The sequence below is a fragment of the Rhinolophus sinicus genome, linkage group LG10 (genome assembly GCF_036562045.2).
Source record: "Rhinolophus sinicus isolate RSC01 linkage group LG10, ASM3656204v1, whole genome shotgun sequence".
Classification (NCBI taxonomy): domain Eukaryota; kingdom Metazoa; phylum Chordata; class Mammalia; order Chiroptera; family Rhinolophidae; genus Rhinolophus; species Rhinolophus sinicus.
The window spans coordinates 108,777,940-108,796,232 of record NC_133759.1 but is presented as its reverse complement, the minus strand read 5'-3'; the positions used below and the strand labels follow the sequence as shown (position 1 = coordinate 108,796,232).

At 52.4% G+C, this 18,293-nt stretch overlaps 1 protein-coding gene across 1 annotated transcript in view; it reads left to right on the top strand.

The window, feature by feature from the left end:
* The window catches only part of SDK1 (sidekick cell adhesion molecule 1), a 683,166-nt gene that overhangs the window by 584,518 nt on the left and 80,355 nt on the right, over positions 1 to 18,293 (top strand). Inside the window, exons 23-28 of the mRNA XM_074313985.1 lie at positions 1,173 to 1,282; positions 2,958 to 3,108; positions 3,713 to 3,950; positions 8,915 to 9,030; positions 10,328 to 10,517; positions 12,711 to 12,809. Of these exons, the coding sequence (XP_074170086.1) occupies positions 1,173 to 1,282; positions 2,958 to 3,108; positions 3,713 to 3,950; positions 8,915 to 9,030; positions 10,328 to 10,517; positions 12,711 to 12,809 (904 nt within the window). The remainder of the gene's footprint in view (positions 1 to 1,172; positions 1,283 to 2,957; positions 3,109 to 3,712; positions 3,951 to 8,914; positions 9,031 to 10,327; positions 10,518 to 12,710; positions 12,810 to 18,293) is intronic.

The following is an 18,293-nucleotide window of genomic DNA, read 5'->3' as shown; positions in this document are numbered from 1 at the left end:
AGGAACTGCCAAACTGTTTTCATGTTGTTAACCTAGTTTCGTGTTTCGTGGTTAGTTTTCCTCAGCACGCATGCCGCCCGCCCTCGAGTTTGCGGTCTCCTCGTCCTCCATGTCCATTGCTCCACTTCCCCAAGGTCGTTTCACATTCTCATGTCATCCTCCAGTGAGCTGCCTGCCTGCTAGCCGGGTTTCTCTGCCAACTTGACAAGCGTGTCCTGTGCTGTCATCTAAGTCATTTATGACGTGTGAAAGGCCCAGCGCCCGGGCGGACCACCCCAATACGGCTCATTTGGCCCGAGACTCTGTGCTCACAGCCGTCCCTCTGCATGTGTCCCCTGGGTCCCCAGAGCCACGCAAGCTGCACGAGGTCCAGAGTATGCCTGAGACCGGGGTGCAGACACCTGCAGGCCAGAACTCTGAGGGCTTTCTGGCGGGCCTGTGGTGGCCGTGGGCTCCGGCAAGGCCACATGTGGTCACATTGGTGCGGGTAGGACTAGAAGCTGCCGTGGGCAGGAAGGGGAAATCCTGAGAGGCAGGGCTGGGGGTCAGGTTAGGGGGAGGGGGCCCCATGAAGACGCTACCGGAGACTCGGGTGAGGGAGAGGTTGGGAGGCTCACAGGGCACCCCAAGGGGGCTTGTTGGTGGCCTGACAAGGGCACATCTGTGTTTGGAGAGGTTAGCTCTGCCCGCGTGTCTGCAGGTCCAACTCCCAGGGCAGCTGTGAGGCCTGCTCTGCCTGAGGGCTTTCCCACGTCGCAGCCAGCGGCGCTGCCTTTGGTGTGTGCAGGGGCAGGAAAGGGCACGATGGGAGCACGCAGGCAGAGCCCCTGGCCAGCATATGGGCGGAATGGCTCTGACCACTGGGGCCTGTGGGATCCTGGCCAAGTCTTCTCTCTCTGGGCCTCTGTTTGAGTCCCCACTGTCAGAAGGCTGCGTGAGGCCCTCTCCAGCCCCTGGAGTGTCCTGGCCCTCAGAAGTTTGTTCCAGTGGCTTCATCTCAGCTCGGCCCTCTGGGGACCCAGGTCCCGACTGTGCTGGGAATCACAAAAGCCTGAACCTCCAAGTGCAAGCTGGGTGTGTGGGAGATACCGGTGGCTCTGCCCAGCCCACTGCACACCAGCAGCCCCCGCCCTGCAGCTCGTCTGCCTGTCCCAGCATCTCCCTTTCCATAGGTTGGAGCTATCGGCGATGAGGAGGAATGGGTCAGCCTCTACGAGGAGGAGAATGAGCCTGACACCCAGACGCTGGAGATCCCAAACCTCACGCCGTACACTCACTACAGGTGAGAGTGCCCCGCGACAAACTGCCACAGGAGGAAGCCGGCGTCCCAGCAGGTGGCTTCCGTCTGCTATAGCAAAAACCCAGCTACGTGCATGTAAGCGGGATGTTTCCAAGTGGCAGTGACAGTCACTGGAACCTGTAGGAACAAGGTGTGCAGTTGAGTATTACTCCAGGGGAGGTTTTTCCCAGGTGGAGGTCATCAGCGTTCATTGCATCAGCACCACCTGGCCAGATGCCTGACGGCCACGTCTCCCTGTCATGCAGTCAGAGATGCAGTGCTTCTCTTTACGGACTCTGCAACCTCATGGGAGGATGAGCGTGCCGTGTGTGAGCCAAGCGGTGCTGTGGTGACGTCCCTCCAGTCCCCTGCCAGGGCCCAGGAGCTCCGGCCTCACTAGTCAGGCTCTTAACATGCCATATGCCCTTTGGCTCCTTGATCTTAAAACTCATCCAGGCAGTAAATCCTTATCTTTGATGAAGGCTAGCGGATCACGAGCTGCTGGCGTTGTTCTAACTTCCCGTAAGATCATGGAAGGAGATGCAGTTTCCAGTTATCACCAGATGCAGAGTTTGATAACATCATTGTTCTGCCAGGACGGATACATTTCATGAGATCAGGGGATAAAAGACCAAGAATGACTAATTCAGGGAGTAAAAGGTGAAATTATATCTTTGTAAAGAACATTCTTTCAGTAAAAAAAAAGAAAATCCTAATGACAGATGTTGTTTAGCTCCCATTCATTTTAACATCCTTCCTAACATGAGAGCAGACGAATCGAGATACCAAACACTAGTTTTTAGAGAAAAACGTTTAGCATATAACGAGCTGCTGGGATTCGAGACTTACCATGTGAAATTAGTATCTGCTATATAATTATTTCTGAGATCAGAAACTGCGATCAGAGACCAGTGTACCCATTTTACATTCATGTAAGCTGAGGCAGCCTCTGAGATAAAAATGTGTATGTGCTTCAGGTATCCTTCTTGTCCCTAAGTTCAATTCAGATCACTGTAGACATGGATATAGAACAAACAGAACTGAAAAGAGAACATACACTTTAGAGGACATCTTACTCCAGCCTCATTTTATAGCCCAGGAAACAGAGACAAGTCTGATTTGCTGACGGTCTGTTACGGACGGCGTTAGAGTCCCACTGTGTGGATTCTGGGGCCGCTGCTCCACCCCTGAACCAACAGGGCAATGCGGTATGGGTGCCCTTGGTTGTTAAAAAGACATTGGACTTTCAAAGCTGTCGTTTGGTAGTGACATTCTGAAGCTCCAGTTCTGTTAAACAGCTACTTGAACTCTGATCCCCTGATATTATCCTCAACTGGAATCAGCCGATTGCAACTAATGACACAGATCTCTGGTCCCATAACCCACTCAATTACGCTTCCACTGGGACTTTGCAACGTTAATTTGCAGTAGATTCTCCATTCTTTGAAATGCTTAAGAGAAAAGGGCCATATGTGGCATTTGCATTTTTAATGAAATCAGGTGGAAAGAGGGTACCTTTGAGCAGTGGCCTTTATGATATAAGTGGACATATATTTGAACACTACCGTCCCCCCCCCACACAAGAAACAGTCATGCGGGTGTTGTCAGGCTTTGCTTTTTCCATTTGTCCACATTACTTTTGCTGCAGCATAACTCTCCCCATTGGTTTGGCCTCTAGATTTCGAATGAGGCAGGTGAACGTTGTTGGGACCAGCCCCTTCAGTCCGTCATCCCGGGTCATCCAGACACTGCAGGCCCCCCCTGATGTTGCTCCAACCAGCATCACCGTCCGAACCGCTAGTGAGACCAGCCTGCGGCTACGCTGGGTGGTGAGTGTGGGGGGAGGCAAGAGGGGCAAGAGGGGGCTGCCGGGGTGGGAGCCTTGAGTCCCCACGTGTGCACGTGAGCCCGGAGCTGAGTCATATCTTAGCAATAGCTTGTTTTCGTCAAGACTAATCTCATCATTAACCCAGAAACGATTGCATTTTACCATTAGTGTCAGATCTCAGAGCAGCCCAGGCTATCTTGTTACTTAGCAGCATTGCTCACTGCCTTCTTGGAGCTGAGGAGTCGCCTTTGGGGGAGGGAAGCCGGGGTGCTGCAGCTGGACCTAAAGTCCCTAAGCTAGGTCAGCATGGGACCAATACTCAGTGTTTGTGAGAGAACCAGCTTGATATTTAATCAGAACATTTCCCCACAAAATTAAGCCAAAATATATTAAAAGAAATTACGTGCAGCCACATTTACTGACAGGATTTCATTTAATTAACAGAAGAAAAGTTCTAGGGAAAGGCAGAGTCAAATTTCTAAGAACATTCCCCCCAGGAAATACTTGCCGTGGAATTGGCCTCATCAGACAGGTCCATGCCTGAGACCTTCACAGGTGACCGTTCTGAGATGCGTACAGCTCACCATGACCGTTGTTCATTGCAGCCCCTACCTGATTCCCAGTACAACGGGAACCCCGAGTCAGTGGGCTACAGGATCAAGTACTGGCGCACAGACCTCCAGTCCCCTGCCCTGGCCCACGTCATCAACGACCGGCTGGGGAGGGAGTTCGCCATCGAGGAGCTGGAGGAGTGGACCGAGTATGAGCTGCAGATGCAGGCGTTCAACGCCATCGGGGCCGGGCCCTGGAGCCAGGTGGTGCGGGGACGGACGCGGGAGTCAGGTGAGACGCAGCCCCTCTCCGTGTCTCCCAGAGATGGAACTTAGCCCCCGTGAATCTCACTGGCTCCTCGCTGGCTTGTCCTACCTGTGTCTATGAGCACGGTCCTAACCCGGTGGTTTCGACGTGCCCGGGCCGCTCAGTCGGTAGAGCACGAGACTCCTAACCCAGTAGTTAGGTCAACCTCAACTGTAATGTACATAAACTTCATTAGAAGCCCATGCCACTGTTTGAAATCAACAATGAATTCCACCAGGAGCTGGATTCACATTGTTACTTTTTTAATTAGGGATAATTTTCATCATCAATGATGAAAAGCAAAAGAGTATACAGCGACCCTAAGAGACATCTTTATAATATAAGGTATTGAGGACTTCCCCTTGACAAAGTAGAGTGTGTGACATAAGATAGTCTTGCCCATACTAACAAGTAGACCCTCAAAAGTTCAATCGCGTTAGCACAATAGAAGTTTATTTCTCATTCATTGCAATCTGAGATGGGTGTTCCTGTTGGGTGGGTGGCTCTCTTCCATGAGGTGACTCAAGAACCCAGGTTCTGCTATCCTATAGGACTAATTACCTCTGCATCCAGGTTCCAGAGGGAAGACAAAGCAAAGAGTGGGCACACCTACCCCTTGAAACCTGTCTAGAAACGGCCCCCACCTCTCTGTTCATCAGACTCGGGGTTCCTGCTAATAGCCAGGAAGGAAATTTTTGGTCAGCATTCAGTAGTCTCGGGCAGTGTGCTAAAGACAGCTGTGCTCCCCTAATCTTCCAGGCTTCGTGGGCTGACCAGTCCGCAGTGGTTTGCAGGACCCGCACGGGCCTGGTCTGAGTTTGTAGAAACACGAAGAGAAGAGTGATGCTAACGGTCCTTAAAAAGGAAACTCCCTGTGCCTGTCCCCGTCTTCCCGAAGGTGTCACAGCGTGCACGTGACATAACAAGGGGCTGTTAATTACAGACCAGTTTAGCTGTAAGAAATAGTGCCCAAAATACATTCGTGACCGCCTCCCAGACGAGGGGCAGGAGAAGGTAGGACGTTTGAGACAGTGAGCTAGGTCATGGTCAAGGACACCACGACCCCGCACTGCCTCCCCCAGGAAGCCCCGCTCCCTTCTGTTGGCCCATGTCCACGTTACTGCTTGTTCTTTTCCTTCCCTTCACTGGCCTCTCCATTACGTGAAAGTGGCAGGTCCGTTGTCTTAGCTCTGCCACGGCCTGGCAGTTTCCTAGGATGCTTCCTGTTCCGGGGCGAGGCCTCCTAGCCTCAGCTACACAGAGCTGGAATCAGCAAGGGCTCCCTGGAAGCCCATGTGGGACAGGAGGGGGTCAAGAGGTGACCGGCGCCTTCCAGCAGCACTCTGGGGACTTCCCCGGAGTCCCCGGGCAAAGAGGAGAACTTGATACATTCTAAGGGACAGTTCTAACTTCAGTAACAGGCAGATTGATAGAACATTTTATTAAAAACTTACTAGAAGATTATGGATGAAATATAATTTTTTGATATTTAAAATTTATTGATGTGCTTATAAGAAAAACAGGAATCTGCAGGTATCAGAGGCAAGAAGGGACTGGACAGCTGGAGCAGTCGGTGCTGAGCTGGTGCTGTGGGTGGGGGTGGGGCCATCCTGGTGGTTTCAGGACTCGGAATGTGATGCCCAGGCAGGAATAGGACATTCAGCCTTGGGTCCATGAAGGGGGGGTGAAGGGGGTAGGACCGAGACCCTGAGTAAAGACAAAGCTCTTGAAGGCTGCACCCTCTGAAAAAGGAGACATCTGCCCAGGGAAGTTCGTCCGTGTCTGCCCGTCTGCCAGGACCGTCCTGGGTCTGGTTCTGTGTGAATGGTCCAGAAACTCCCTGGAGAGAAATTAACACAAAACTTGGTTCTACACACCAAAAGCACAAGCAGCAAAAGAAAAAATAATAGGTAAGTTGGACTTCATCAAAATGAAAACGTTTCTGCTTCGAAGAATACCATATAGAAGGTTGAAAACAACAGTCCCCAAAATGGGGGGAAATATTTGCAAATCATACATCTGGGAAGGGACCGGAACCCAGAATATGTATTTATAAAAACTCTTACAACTGCACAATAAAATCCAACTGGAAACTGGACAAAGGATCTGAGTAGACCTTTCTCCAGAGAAGATACACAAGTGGCCAAAGTCGCACATGAAAGGATATGCAGCGTCACTAGCCATCAGGGCAGTGAAAATCTAAATCACGCCTACGACAGCGCAAACGCAATTGAAACAGAAGGAGAACGGTAAGAAGAGCTGGGAGGATGTTGATAAACAGGAACCTCATGTGTTGCTGGTGGGAACACAGCTGCTGTGGGAACCGCCCAGCGGTTCCTCGGACACACAGGCACGCGTGGGCCCACAATGCCAGCCCTAGATGGAAACCAAGATAAACGTGTGTGGCCAGAGGGGAGTCGCCTGCAGCCCCAGGAGGAGCCAGTCCGTTTCAGCATCGTCACGCTCGCTCGCCGTTCACTGTTGACAAGGGTCTTGATCTGGAGTAAGAATTGTTCTCCCCACTGGCCCTGCTTTCTCCTTCTGACAGCTGTGGCCTACACCCAATTATTTTTAAGTTTAGTTGAATGTTCCATTGGAAATTTGGGTGCACACCCTTCCCGGGGCGCAGAGCAGTTTGGGTCCAGGAGGTGTGCTCATCGCAAATTGAATGATAGGGTTATTGATCTTCAAACTTCAGGATTCAGAGGCCAGCTGCTCACAGTGCAGGGAGAGGGGTTCTCGGGACCCCCCTCCAGGTCCTGGCGCTCAGATGCCGGCCCCTCCCCCTGCTCTCTTGGCTCCCCCACCAGTGTTGCTGGTCCCCACCTCTGAATGGTGCTTCCAGGACTTCCTGCTACAGAAACCCCTCGCCTCCACCGGTAAGGCCGCCGGTGCAGCAGTTCCGACGTGTGGTCTTCCTCAGGCCTGCCGAAGCTGACCACTGACCCTCCCCAGCACAGAGCCCCCTGCAGAGAACTGACTGCCAGGCCCTGCCAGCGTTTTGAGGTGGGGGGGCAGGTAGGCAAGGAGGAAGGGGTTGCCAAGGCCGAATCGTGGAGGGAGGGAGCTTCTGGGTGGGGGGCTGGAGAGAGGGCCGAGGAGGAGAATAAACCGACCCCTGACTAGAATAGTGTCATCTAGGGAAGATAGCCGACCATTGGCACTTAAAATAAGCCCTGTGTCCAGACCCGCTGGGAGCATCGAGCAGGACACGTTGCAAGGACGTTTACAGTTTCAAAGTTCGGTCTAACTGGTTTCATGGTATCTTACGATATATTATGATATAAGGATACATGAGGCCTTAGAAATCCACAGAGACTACAGGAGGCATAGCAGCGAACTGAGCGGTGAGAAATCCTGTGGAGGAAAGAGAGCAAATAAAGAAGGAAAAAAATCAGTGTTTTAAATGGTATTGTTTTTAATGAAAGGGAATTTCTAAGACAGTCTCAAAACTTAAGATGTCAGGTTAGAAAAGAAGTTGAATCTATGTCCAATAGTGGGTAAGATATGGTTTTTTCCAAATCTGAAAAACAAATATTTCATAACTAAATGGCAGGTTTCATCCTGGTCGGACTGGAATCATCTGAAATTTTCATCCCGAGCACTGCCATTTCCGTGCCTCTCGCCTGGTTAGAAACCCGGCCGTGTTCTGTGCGTCGTGCCTGAGCTGCTCCCGTCACCCGTTGGCCCTCGTTCTCTGGGGCCCTGGATGGCCCGCCAGTAAATGGATGCACACATTACCACATCTTAGAAAATCAGCGATTACTTGTAAATCTGTCGTGAGAATTGAGCACTTACAGTTTCAAAGATTGACCCGCAGGAAGCAGTTAGGGATTTGAGAGGTGGACCAGTTGTGTTGCTATGACGATGGCCTCTCTTTTTACAGAGAGAGACAGAATTTTTAGAGCATAGCACTAATATCTTGGGCATACAGTAGATTTTGTGTTCTCTTCTGATTCTAAATAAAGTCAGAAAATTAAGCCAGATATATTGTAGGCTTCCCTTTTCTTTTAATGATAGCGACTCCTTTAATTCACAGTTCATTGAGATACGAGTTTGTCACACATGTTTTTATAAAATAAGCAGATGTGTAAGCATTGTCCGGGTTACTGCCATGTAGGATTTAAGACACCAGGGGGAGCCCAGCACAGAGAGCAGGAGTGAGTATTGGGGGGCCACGGCTGGACGGAACTGGGGCCACCCACCCCATGGCCAGTGTGGCAAACAGCCTTCCCCTTCAGAGGGTAAACTTAAGGTTATAAATATTATTTTTCTGTGACTCTTAACTGCTCAAACAAATTAATATTATTTTGTTGAATGAATAACCGAATGAATGACTCTCAAGTGACATATTTGGGAAGAAAAAGTTTATCTAGTTGTAAAAAAACATTTCATGTAAATGGGATATGCTATTGTCTCCAGCTTCTGTTTGTCCACCTGTAGAACTGGGGAAATGATCCCCAGCTCATAGGATTATGGTGGGGATTAGGGTGATAGTCTCTGAAGACACGCGGCAGAGGGGTGTGCGGCCCTCAGCACTTAGTGACCCCCGCCCCTCCCCTTTCTGGAGATCACAACATCACTTCCCTCCCTCCGGCGCCACGCGTCCCCTTCACAAAATACCACGTTTAGAGATGACAGTGAACTGGTGTCTGAAAGTGAGGATTCCCATGTGAGATAAAGGCTGAGTCCCCAAAAATTAATATAGAAACAGCACTGTTTTGCTCATGAAATCGAGCTCCTAAGTACCCAGGATTTGTGGGTTTGTTGCTAATATTAGAGACCTGCTTTTCCGGCAACCTCACCCCTGTAGGTTTAGTCTGATCATACAACCGCTCAGAATGCATTGCTGTTTCAAGGGAAGCTTGATTATTTGGGTAAAAATTGGACTTTTACTTGTAGAAGCCTTTAGCCTTTGGGTACCAATGTATTTCACTCCCTCTTTCCAGTTCCCTCAGCTGCCCCTGAGAACGTGTCAGCCGTGGCTGTCAGCTCGACCCAGATTTTACTGACATGGGCTTCGGTGCCGGAGCAGGACCAGAACGGGCTCATATTGGGTTACAAGGTACGTGCTGCGGTGACACCCTTTGCGTAGCTCCCACATGTCACTCCCACAAGCCACGGAGCCTGTTTTCTGATTCCCACATCACTTGTCTCCTCGAAGCTTCATGACAGTCTGGGGATTAGGCCCAGGGGTAATCTCTTAACATCGGCCAAAAACTGGCTCATGCGGTAGCGGCTGCTTCTCTCCAAGCCTGTGTCCCCCGTAAAGGGGAGTAGCAGGCAGGGTGGGCACGAGAGGGAGGCGGGTTGTTTTATCCGGTATGCCTTGCTCATAATAAGCGCCAAGTGTCATTGGATAAGTGTGTGCGCAGCTGCACAGATGTCGGCACCGCCAGCCAGTCCTGGGCAGTGGTGTCAACGGTCAGGGCTAAACACCTCCCAGGTCGTCTGGGAGCCGTTCTGGGTGCTGTGTCACATGCATTCATTCACCCAGGCCCTTAAAACCTGCTTCTGTTTTCATCCCATCCCCTCCCCCCGCAGCAGAATGAATGTTTCTGGACTCGGCCAGCAAGGCCACCCATGTGTCATCACTACTGCACAGATTTGAGCAATCTCCTCTGTGCTTCCCACAGCATCGGCCCCTCGCCTCTGCCCCCCTCCCTGGGAGCCCTAACTGCTGCCTTCTGACCCCATTAGACACGGAGATGCCATTAGACGTGGCAACCCCATTAGACATGGCAATCCCACTGAGTGGGGTCGGTGACCAAAACTTCACACCTGGGTCCTGGAGGAAAATGCTTGCTGTGTAATTTTCGAACTTCTCCCTGGTGACCCCTGCCTTTTACTGCCTCTGGGTCACTGGCCTTAGGGACCAGTGCAGGGAGGGTGAGGAATGAGGAGGATTGGGATGGGGGCGTGAGGAGAGCATCTCACGATGGCCATGTCTGGAGTGCAGGCAGCAAGGTGCTGGAGTGCCAGGTTCAGTGGAGAGCAGGTTTCCTGCTGCTATTGTAGGAAGGGGCACATCTGTGCTCATGACTGAGTCCTCACTCTAATGGCTGTGGTCGGCGTGGGTGCCTTCAGGTGCCTCAGACCTTGTAGAGTGTGGCGAGGCAGCCAGCTCGCGAGCCGGCCCTGGGTCATAGGTCCAGCTACCCGTCTGCTCGGTACAAGGGCTCCATCGCCAGCTTCCCCCAAATGCCAGCCTGTAGAAGTGAGATCCGTAGGCCTCCAACCCAGCCGGCCCCCAGGGGAAGGAAGCGCGGCTGGTCCTGGCCTGTGGGGAGGCCCCGTGCCCACCGAAGTCCCTTTCCAGCTCTCGCATCCTCACGCCAGTGGCTTCTGTGTTGATGCTTCAGATTCTGTTCCGGGCTAAAGACCTGGACGCCGAGCCCAGGAGCCACGTCGTGCGCGGCAACCACAGCCAGTCGGCGCTCCTGGCAGGTCTGCGCAAGTTCGTGCTGTACGAGCTGCAGGTGCTGGCGTTCACCCGCATCGGGAACGGTGTCCCCAGCTCGCCCCTCATCCTGGAGCGGACCAAGGATGACGGTACGTTTCCGCTTCGCCCCTCTGCTGCCTCCCAGGTCGGCTTTAACGAGCCAACCATTTGGATGGTTGTCACTCTTAACTTAATTTTCCACCCCCTTGATCCCCCCTTTTTTCAGTTGAGGAAAACAAAACAAAACTGTTTTTCAGTCACTGGCATTTATATGGCCAATTTCAGCCGGCAGAGAATTTTTACAGCCTAATTATGAACCTGTGCTGGTCACGCTCGTAACTCTGTAGGAGGCGGCGGCAAAGGGCAGGTGGGCGGGTCCATAGGACAGGTGGTCGCTGCTCTCGGTAGAGTCTGCACAAACCCTGTTAAAGCATCCACTCCCGTCCCACGTGCCCCGTTGTCCCGGGACTGCCGGCTCCCATCGTTTGCATATCAGAGCTAAGTAGATGTTCCCATGCACAGTGCGTGTCTGAGGGGCTCCCTGGTGCCCAGGCCACTGTGTTTCCAGGCCCAAGCAGACCCTCTCGACGGCTCTGTTTTTATGGGAGTCAAAATCATCAGTAAATATGTTTTTCCACTTTGCAGACGTCAAACACTTAAAGGTTACCTTCTTCCCATTCTCATTATTAGACAGACTATAATTAATACATCGGAGGGAAAATTACTGGTCTCCCCAAAAGGCCCACCCCCAGGATCCCGGCGTGTGATGGAAGTGAAACAACTGTAGATTTTCTTAAGCATCTTTACTGAAGTAATTGCATTGGCCCATAGGTGCTCTGCCTGCTGAGCGCAAACCCTGGTATCTGTTCATGCAGACACAGCCCCATGCTGGCCTCTCCACCAGAGGAGGGCATGCCACCCAAACGCAGCCTCAGAGCAGCTGGGGATCTGATGGGGACATGTGCCCTGAAGGTTGTTTCTTTGCAAAAACTATATGAAGCTGTAGTGTATCCCGGGTTACACCACAGAAAAGGGGGCATTTTAGAAACTGTTCCTTAAAACTCAGTCAGTTTTAATTGAATCTTCCTTAAGTGTGGATCTGCAAATCACAGAATGATTTCCTTCGGTCACAGTCCTAATAAAAACAGGTTCACCACCCCCTCATTTCAGTGGGGTCCAAATGATCAGCCTTGGGGTCAGGGCAGGGGATCGAGGCCACATAAGACTGACGTGAGAGTTGGCCTGTTTGTGCACAGGTGCTGGCATATGAGCCCATAACCTCCTCTTTACACGTATCGCTCCCAAAGAAGGGTCATAACACACGTTTAGAATTTAAAATACAGTTCTCAGCTTAATCGCTAGAGGCAGAACTCAGCAGCCCTGGAATGAGTGTATACCTATCACTTTATTTTAGTGTTGATTGTCCCATGCCCACTGCCCCTTCCTTGGGAGTCAATCAGTTGTAAGTTCCAGTAAGAAGTTTTGACAGTGGCCACACACTCAGTCACCTATCTGTTTACATAAATATATTTTACGAGAGCTGTGACCCTGTTATTCAATGGTGCCACAATACATCACTGCTTTTTAATTGATGCACCACAAGCAGGAATTAGTATATGCATTTGTGCACGTCAAGTCCATTTTCTAGGACAGTGCATTGATTACAAACATGTTATTTTGTCCATAATTGTAACCTCCATTTAGAGTTGGGGACGTCAGGCCCTCGTCCTTATCTGACACCTACTTTGAGGATGTCAAGCCCGGAAAAGAAAGCAGCTCAGATTGGTGACTTTTTTTATTGTTAAATTTATTGGGGTAACATTGGTTAATAACGCAGGTTTTCAGGTGTGTGGACGAGATTATAATTCAACATCTGTGCCCACGGTAGCACGCTCAGCACCCGAAGTCTCGTTGCCTTCCTAATGTCACCATGTGTTGACCTCCTTTACCCACTTGGCCCCCGACTCCGACCCCTGCCCTTGCTCTCACCTTGATGTACACTCCATGGTACCACGTAGCAGCTGGTCTGCCAGCTGCCTGCAACCTCGGGTCGCACTGCTCCCAGCATAGTTTCAGATGGGCTGGATCAAACATGAGGTGTTTTCTCAAAATCAACAGGGAAGCCACACAGAACCCAGTAGGTTCCAAAAGTCATTTGCCCAAAACCGAGTGTTTCACCCGTGAACAGTGTCATACGTGGTAGTGATGGTGCTCGGCTAGCCCACGGACTCCTCTGTAACCTTGGCATGTACCCAAGTAACACCGTAGCGGCACCCGGATCACATGATATTTTTCCTCATCAGCCCCAGGCCCACCGGTGAGGCTGGTGTTCCCAGAAGTGAGACTCACGTCTGTGCGGATCGTGTGGCAGCCGCCAGAGGAGCCCAACGGCATCATTCTGGGTAAGGGAGCTCAGCGATTAAAGGGCACAGCTCAGAGGGATGGCATCGAGTTTTATTAGATGTATAAGAAGTAAACAAACAAACACACAAGTCTCGTCTGCAGCAGCCTAGCGTCTCCTGACCTGAGAGATGGTGGACCCCCTAGAGTTCTGTGAGCTGCGCGCTAAGGTGTCTGCAGACTGAAATTTACATTGTGTTAACCCAGAATGCATTGCGCCTCCTGGGTGAGGGGTCTCGGTGGACCTCTCAGCTGTTTAGGGCTGGATTTTCCAGAGCCTGGGAAGAAGGGAAGAGGGGCGTCCACTCAACCAGAACAGGAGTCCTTTCTTTCCTGGGAGTGTAGACAGACCCACAACTGCAGACGTGGCCGAGCGGCAACCTGCTGGAATGCCCTGGAAGCCATGGAGGAGGTGACCCATAGGCCCCGACTTCTAAAATTGGGCATTAAAGGCACAGGCACCAGGCGTGGTGTATTCTCAGACCCAGCTCAGCACTCCCACATGCTGGTCACCTGACCCTAACCCACAGCAGCCCCCCAACGTGTTAGCTTGTGTTCTACGTGGGTTACAGTAGTCATAAACCTGAACTTACAAACAGGCACTAAACAAATGTTTGAAAATCTATGCTGAGCACAGTAGGGAGTCAGCCAAGGACTTTAGCAGCGAAACGACATGATCAGATGTGTCTTTTAGATAATAACTGGGGCCAGAGGGAGGGGGACAGAAAGGCAAATCTTCATCGAGTTCTTGCTCCATTAAGATGGGGCCTGGGGCCTGGGCGTCCCATAGTCGTCTGCATCAGGGCCTGCAGCCCGGTCTGTGGGGTCCCTGGAGTTGTGAGGTAGATGTATTTTGCTCTGAGTGCAGTGTTTCTGGTTGGGTGGTTTTTGGAACTGCGGGTTCCTGCTGCCACAGTCACCGTGAGCGCAGACGAAGCCTCTGCTGACCTGTGTGTCTCATCCCGTCCTGCTGAGCTGGGGGAGGGAAATAGACTGCAGAGCAGATGGCCTCTCCAGAGGGTCCCTGCAGCCCACTGGCAGGCAGGGCTTGCCCTCAACACAGCGCCCAGGGCACCGCCTTTTCTGGAAGTGGGGCTACATATCTGACTGCCCCAGGGTGTCCCTAGCGTACTGTGGAACAGGAAGTGTTTTCAGAGCTCAAAATGTGCAGTTCCGGCCTCTCGCTTGAGGAACGAGGGGTCTCCCGAGCCCTGCCCTGAGCCCGGCAGCTCAATCCCCCACCCCCGCCTCTGTTCATCCTCCCGGCTGGTCCTGACTCTGAGCATCTCTGCATTCACTGCAGTTCCCTGGGCCAGTGAGAGTCAGTCTGGCTCCACGGGACATGGGCAGCAGGAGAGTGTGCATTTCCCGTGTGTGTCTCTTGCCATAGACAGACCTGTGCTGTGACGTTGTGGCCATGGCTTTGAGCTATGCATCCAGGTCTTTCTCGCAAACATTGGGAGGCTCCGCCTCGACTGCCAGGCAGGTGTGGTGTCTGCTGCGCCTTCTCCTTGGCTTGCAGATGGCTGTCTTCACATGGTTCCCCTCTGTGCGTGTCTGTGTCCTAATGTCCTCTTGTGAGGACAGCAGCCATAATGGATCAGGGCCACCGTCTGACCTCATTTCACCTTAACCCCCTCTTTGCAGGCACTGTCCTCTAATGCAGCCACATCCTGAGATGCTCAGGGTTAGAACTTTAACCTATGAGTGGGGGCAGGGAGCCCGTAGCATGTCCTCTGACCATTTCTTCTTGGGGACTCACCTGTTCCTTAGGGATTTTTCCGTACTCTTTACATGTTGGTGCATCACGTACCAAGAGACCAAGCACCCTCCAGAGTCTGGGCTGGAGGCTGGCTCTACTGTTTAGTGCCCTGACCTGTAGCTCAACAAATATCAAGCAGTACAATCATGAAGAATATGAACTGCCATTTGTTGCCAAAGTTTTCCCTTTCCATTTTGGATGTAGTGAGAAAAAACTAAAAAGGCAGCTTGGGGCCAGGTTTTAGGGCGCTCCTCAGGTGCATTGAGAAGTCTGGGTTTTGATCTATAGTCCCCGGGGCGGAGGGGGCTGCCACTGCAGAGCACAGACAGCCAGAGAGGAGGGTAGTATGTAAAGCCTGACATTCCAGCGTGGCAAACAGGTGCTGAGTAAGAGGCGCTGTGTAGGCCTGCGATGCAGAAAACACCGCCCTCGAGCCTCTTCTGTTATAATGGCAGTCGGTTGTAACAAATGTTGTCTGGGTAACCTGTCACCTGGATACTGGCACAACTAGCATGCCAAATCGTAGACATTGGAGGAAAGATGGGAAAACAGCTTCTAAAATTCCGATTGGTGTTCATGGGGGAGAAAGGAAAATGTCTTTTTGTAAGACTCACTTTACACCCAGAGACCTTGAATTCCCACTGCCACTCTGGCCATGCAGTCTTCTGAGTATAAAAACACCGCTGCAGCCCACGCGCCTGTAATCTGTGTCTAAACATGTTCAAACACTGGCAGGCCCCTCGAGGGAGAAACACTTGCTCATTTGCGTAAATGTGTTACTGTGGAGAGCCTTCAGCGTTCAGAGCCTCCTCCTGGCTGCGGCGGGGGCCACCTGAGGACGGCGCCTCCCTCACTTGCCAAGCACTCCTTTCAATGCTGTTAAGCTGGAATGAGTGAAGCATGTGCTCTTCAAATCCACGTGATCTGCCCCGCCGGACCCGCCAGACTGTCCCACATTCAGGTGCCTGCCGAGGGCCTAACATTTACCTTTGGCTTATTACGGAAGGATGCACAGGAGTTAGGAGCTCAAGCCAGTGTGAGCCATGTTTGCAGTGCAGAGTTTGATCCACTGTTGCAGTGTCTGCTCCCAGCTCTCAAATGGATAAGCTGTAAAGCCAACAAGCTCCATGACTTCTGGGCTGGGCTAACACAAGGCCTCCCAGGGCCGACTCAGCTGCTGTAGTTCTCTGGACAATGATGAGGTGTTGTCACCACTCTCACCCACCTACAATGGCTACCAAGGAGCCAGGCGGCATCATGCGCCCACTGGTGGCCTTGGCTGTGGGGCCCCAGTGACGGATCACTGAGCAGGTGACTCTGACTGGTGCCTTTGGTGTGCCCAGGAAGCAGGCGATGCACAGAAGGCTTGCGGCTGCCGCAGACATCTCTGTGCAACTCTGCAAAGTGGCTCTGGGCTCCGTCCACAGCCAGCGCATCTGACCGAGGCAGCTGAGAAGCCTGCCAAAGGCTCCAGTCGCATCTTCGTAGCCTCTTTTCCTGTTTGCATCCCACACAGCGGATGGTTCTGGAACCTGTCTCGTGCTTGCAGCCCACACGCTTTCCCGATTTTGAGTTTCTACGTGCGCAGTGCTCCCTCCGTCTTCAGGTGTTTTCAGAAACTGCTCAGACTTCTCTTCACCAGAGTTTTGATCTTCCGCTTGGATCAGTGCCTTGCATTCTTGGCCTCGCTCTTCTGAATGTCTGTTTTACCCTAATTCACCCGTAGCTTTAAAACCAGGCTGCCCTCGGGCCACATTTCACTCCTGCTATTGATTCGGCCTCTCCATCCTGTCCTCACTCACACCGCAGTCCCCTGACCTGGCTGCGAAAATTCAGCTCCCTGCGGCGTAATTACATAACTAGCTTTTCCCACCACACACTCTTATCTCTCAACACTACCTGCCATTCTCTAAAAATGCAAGAATCATACTCAGCTGCTGCTTTTCCCATTTGTGTGCAGAAAAACGCTCTCCCTACTGTCTACTGAGTCTAGGATGTTTTAAAAACGCGTCAGGGTAAGATCGAGGTATTCATCTTTATGTTCAACAGACCACAGGACGGGCACTAGAGGATGGTACAAATCTAACCCAAGGCTGAGCATTTTCTCCCAGTGGATCAGTGTGGGTACTGGATCAGAGATAGAAATAATAACTTAGATTTTCTGCAATTAGACACAAATACCATCTGCTTTACAGTTTACGTGCATCACCTCACAGCATCATCTCTGACTGTGTAAGCTGGACATTGTCATCTCCGTGTGGCAGGCCCTCGGGGTCGCAGGAATGCGGGCCAATCCTGCTGCAAGCATCCCTGTTCCCACTTAGCCCTTAAATGGCAGGTCCACACAAGGGCATGTTACAGTCTTTAAAACTCATATTTCTGAAGGAAAACATGTTTTCCATATGTGGTGAGAAGATAGGAGAATGAAAAAAACGTATAGAGTCAAGTCAGTTCTGTTTCAAATTCGTATGCCTAGAGAAATGACAGGCAGAAGGAGTCCCTAAGATGTAGCAGTGGGCTCTGGCTGGTGAGGTGGCCTCGCGGGTGCTGTGTGCCCTTCCTGCCCAGCTCGCCACCCTACAGGCCACTCTGCCGCTTCTGAGCATCCGGCACCAGTGGTGTGCCCAAGGGCACCCTCTGCAGTTGGGCCAGGCATTTGGGGGAGCAGCCCTCCGCCAGCAGCCCTTGGCCAGGGACTGCTGGAAGCTGGGGCAACACCAGCCCCGTCCACATCTCGAGCTCCCAGAGGGGCCACTGCTTCCCTGCCCCCTATGCCAGCTGCCTTCCCTGCCCTCCCCTCTCCTCTGCTTCCTGGGGTCACCTCCCAAATAAAGTCCTCCCTCTGGGAGCGAGTGGCGCCCTGGGGACCCAGGCAAGCACATTCAGAGCCTGGAGGGTCTTGTGTGGGCCGAGCGCCCAGGCCTCTCCCCAGCGCCTGGCCCTGCTTAGTTGTCAGTGCTAGTCTTTTACCAGCCAGGCCAATGGCGACCCGAGGCAGGCCCACAGAATGACATTCAGAGTCTCAGGTACTGTCCTGGGGCACACTTCACCCTTTCTTGGCACTGCCCCGTGGGGGCTGGGGAAACCAGCCTGCTCCTCCCAGGTGGTCCCTCCCCCCCTCACACATGGTGGCTTTGGCCCCAGGCCCTGCTACTGGGGACTTGGACCCCCGGCCTGACCTCCTTCCTGACGCAGGTCCCCAAGGCTGCCCCCATTTCAGCCACATTAATCAGGCCCCTTAATTACTAGCCCTCTTAATAAGTGGGGACTAGTTATGTTCACCATTCACAGCTAGACATGAAAAGCTGAGTGTGTACTGGGGCTGGGACTCACCCAAGGTGAGTAAAGACGAGGCTGGATTAGGACCCAGGTCTCCCGACACACTGCTGTGTGGTCAGGGGCTTCTGAGAGACAGGACTCATACACTCAGGAAACGGTGTAAAGACAGATGGCAGCGCATGGTCCAGTGTGGGGTGAGGGAGTCCAGGCCTGTGAGAGAACGGGGAAAGGAGCGAGGGCAGCAACTTGTGGAGGAAGCCTACGCAGGCTGTCGTGCACATGGTCCAGCCTCTGGGCTGTGCACTGGGAGGACAGCTTGGGAGGAGAGAGGTGGAGCCGTTGATAGGAAGTAGACCCGGCGAGGCAGGGAGAGAGCCGGCGAGGCAGGGGGAGAGACGGCGAGGCAGGGGGAGAGCCGGCGAGGCAGGGGGAGAGCCGGCGAGGC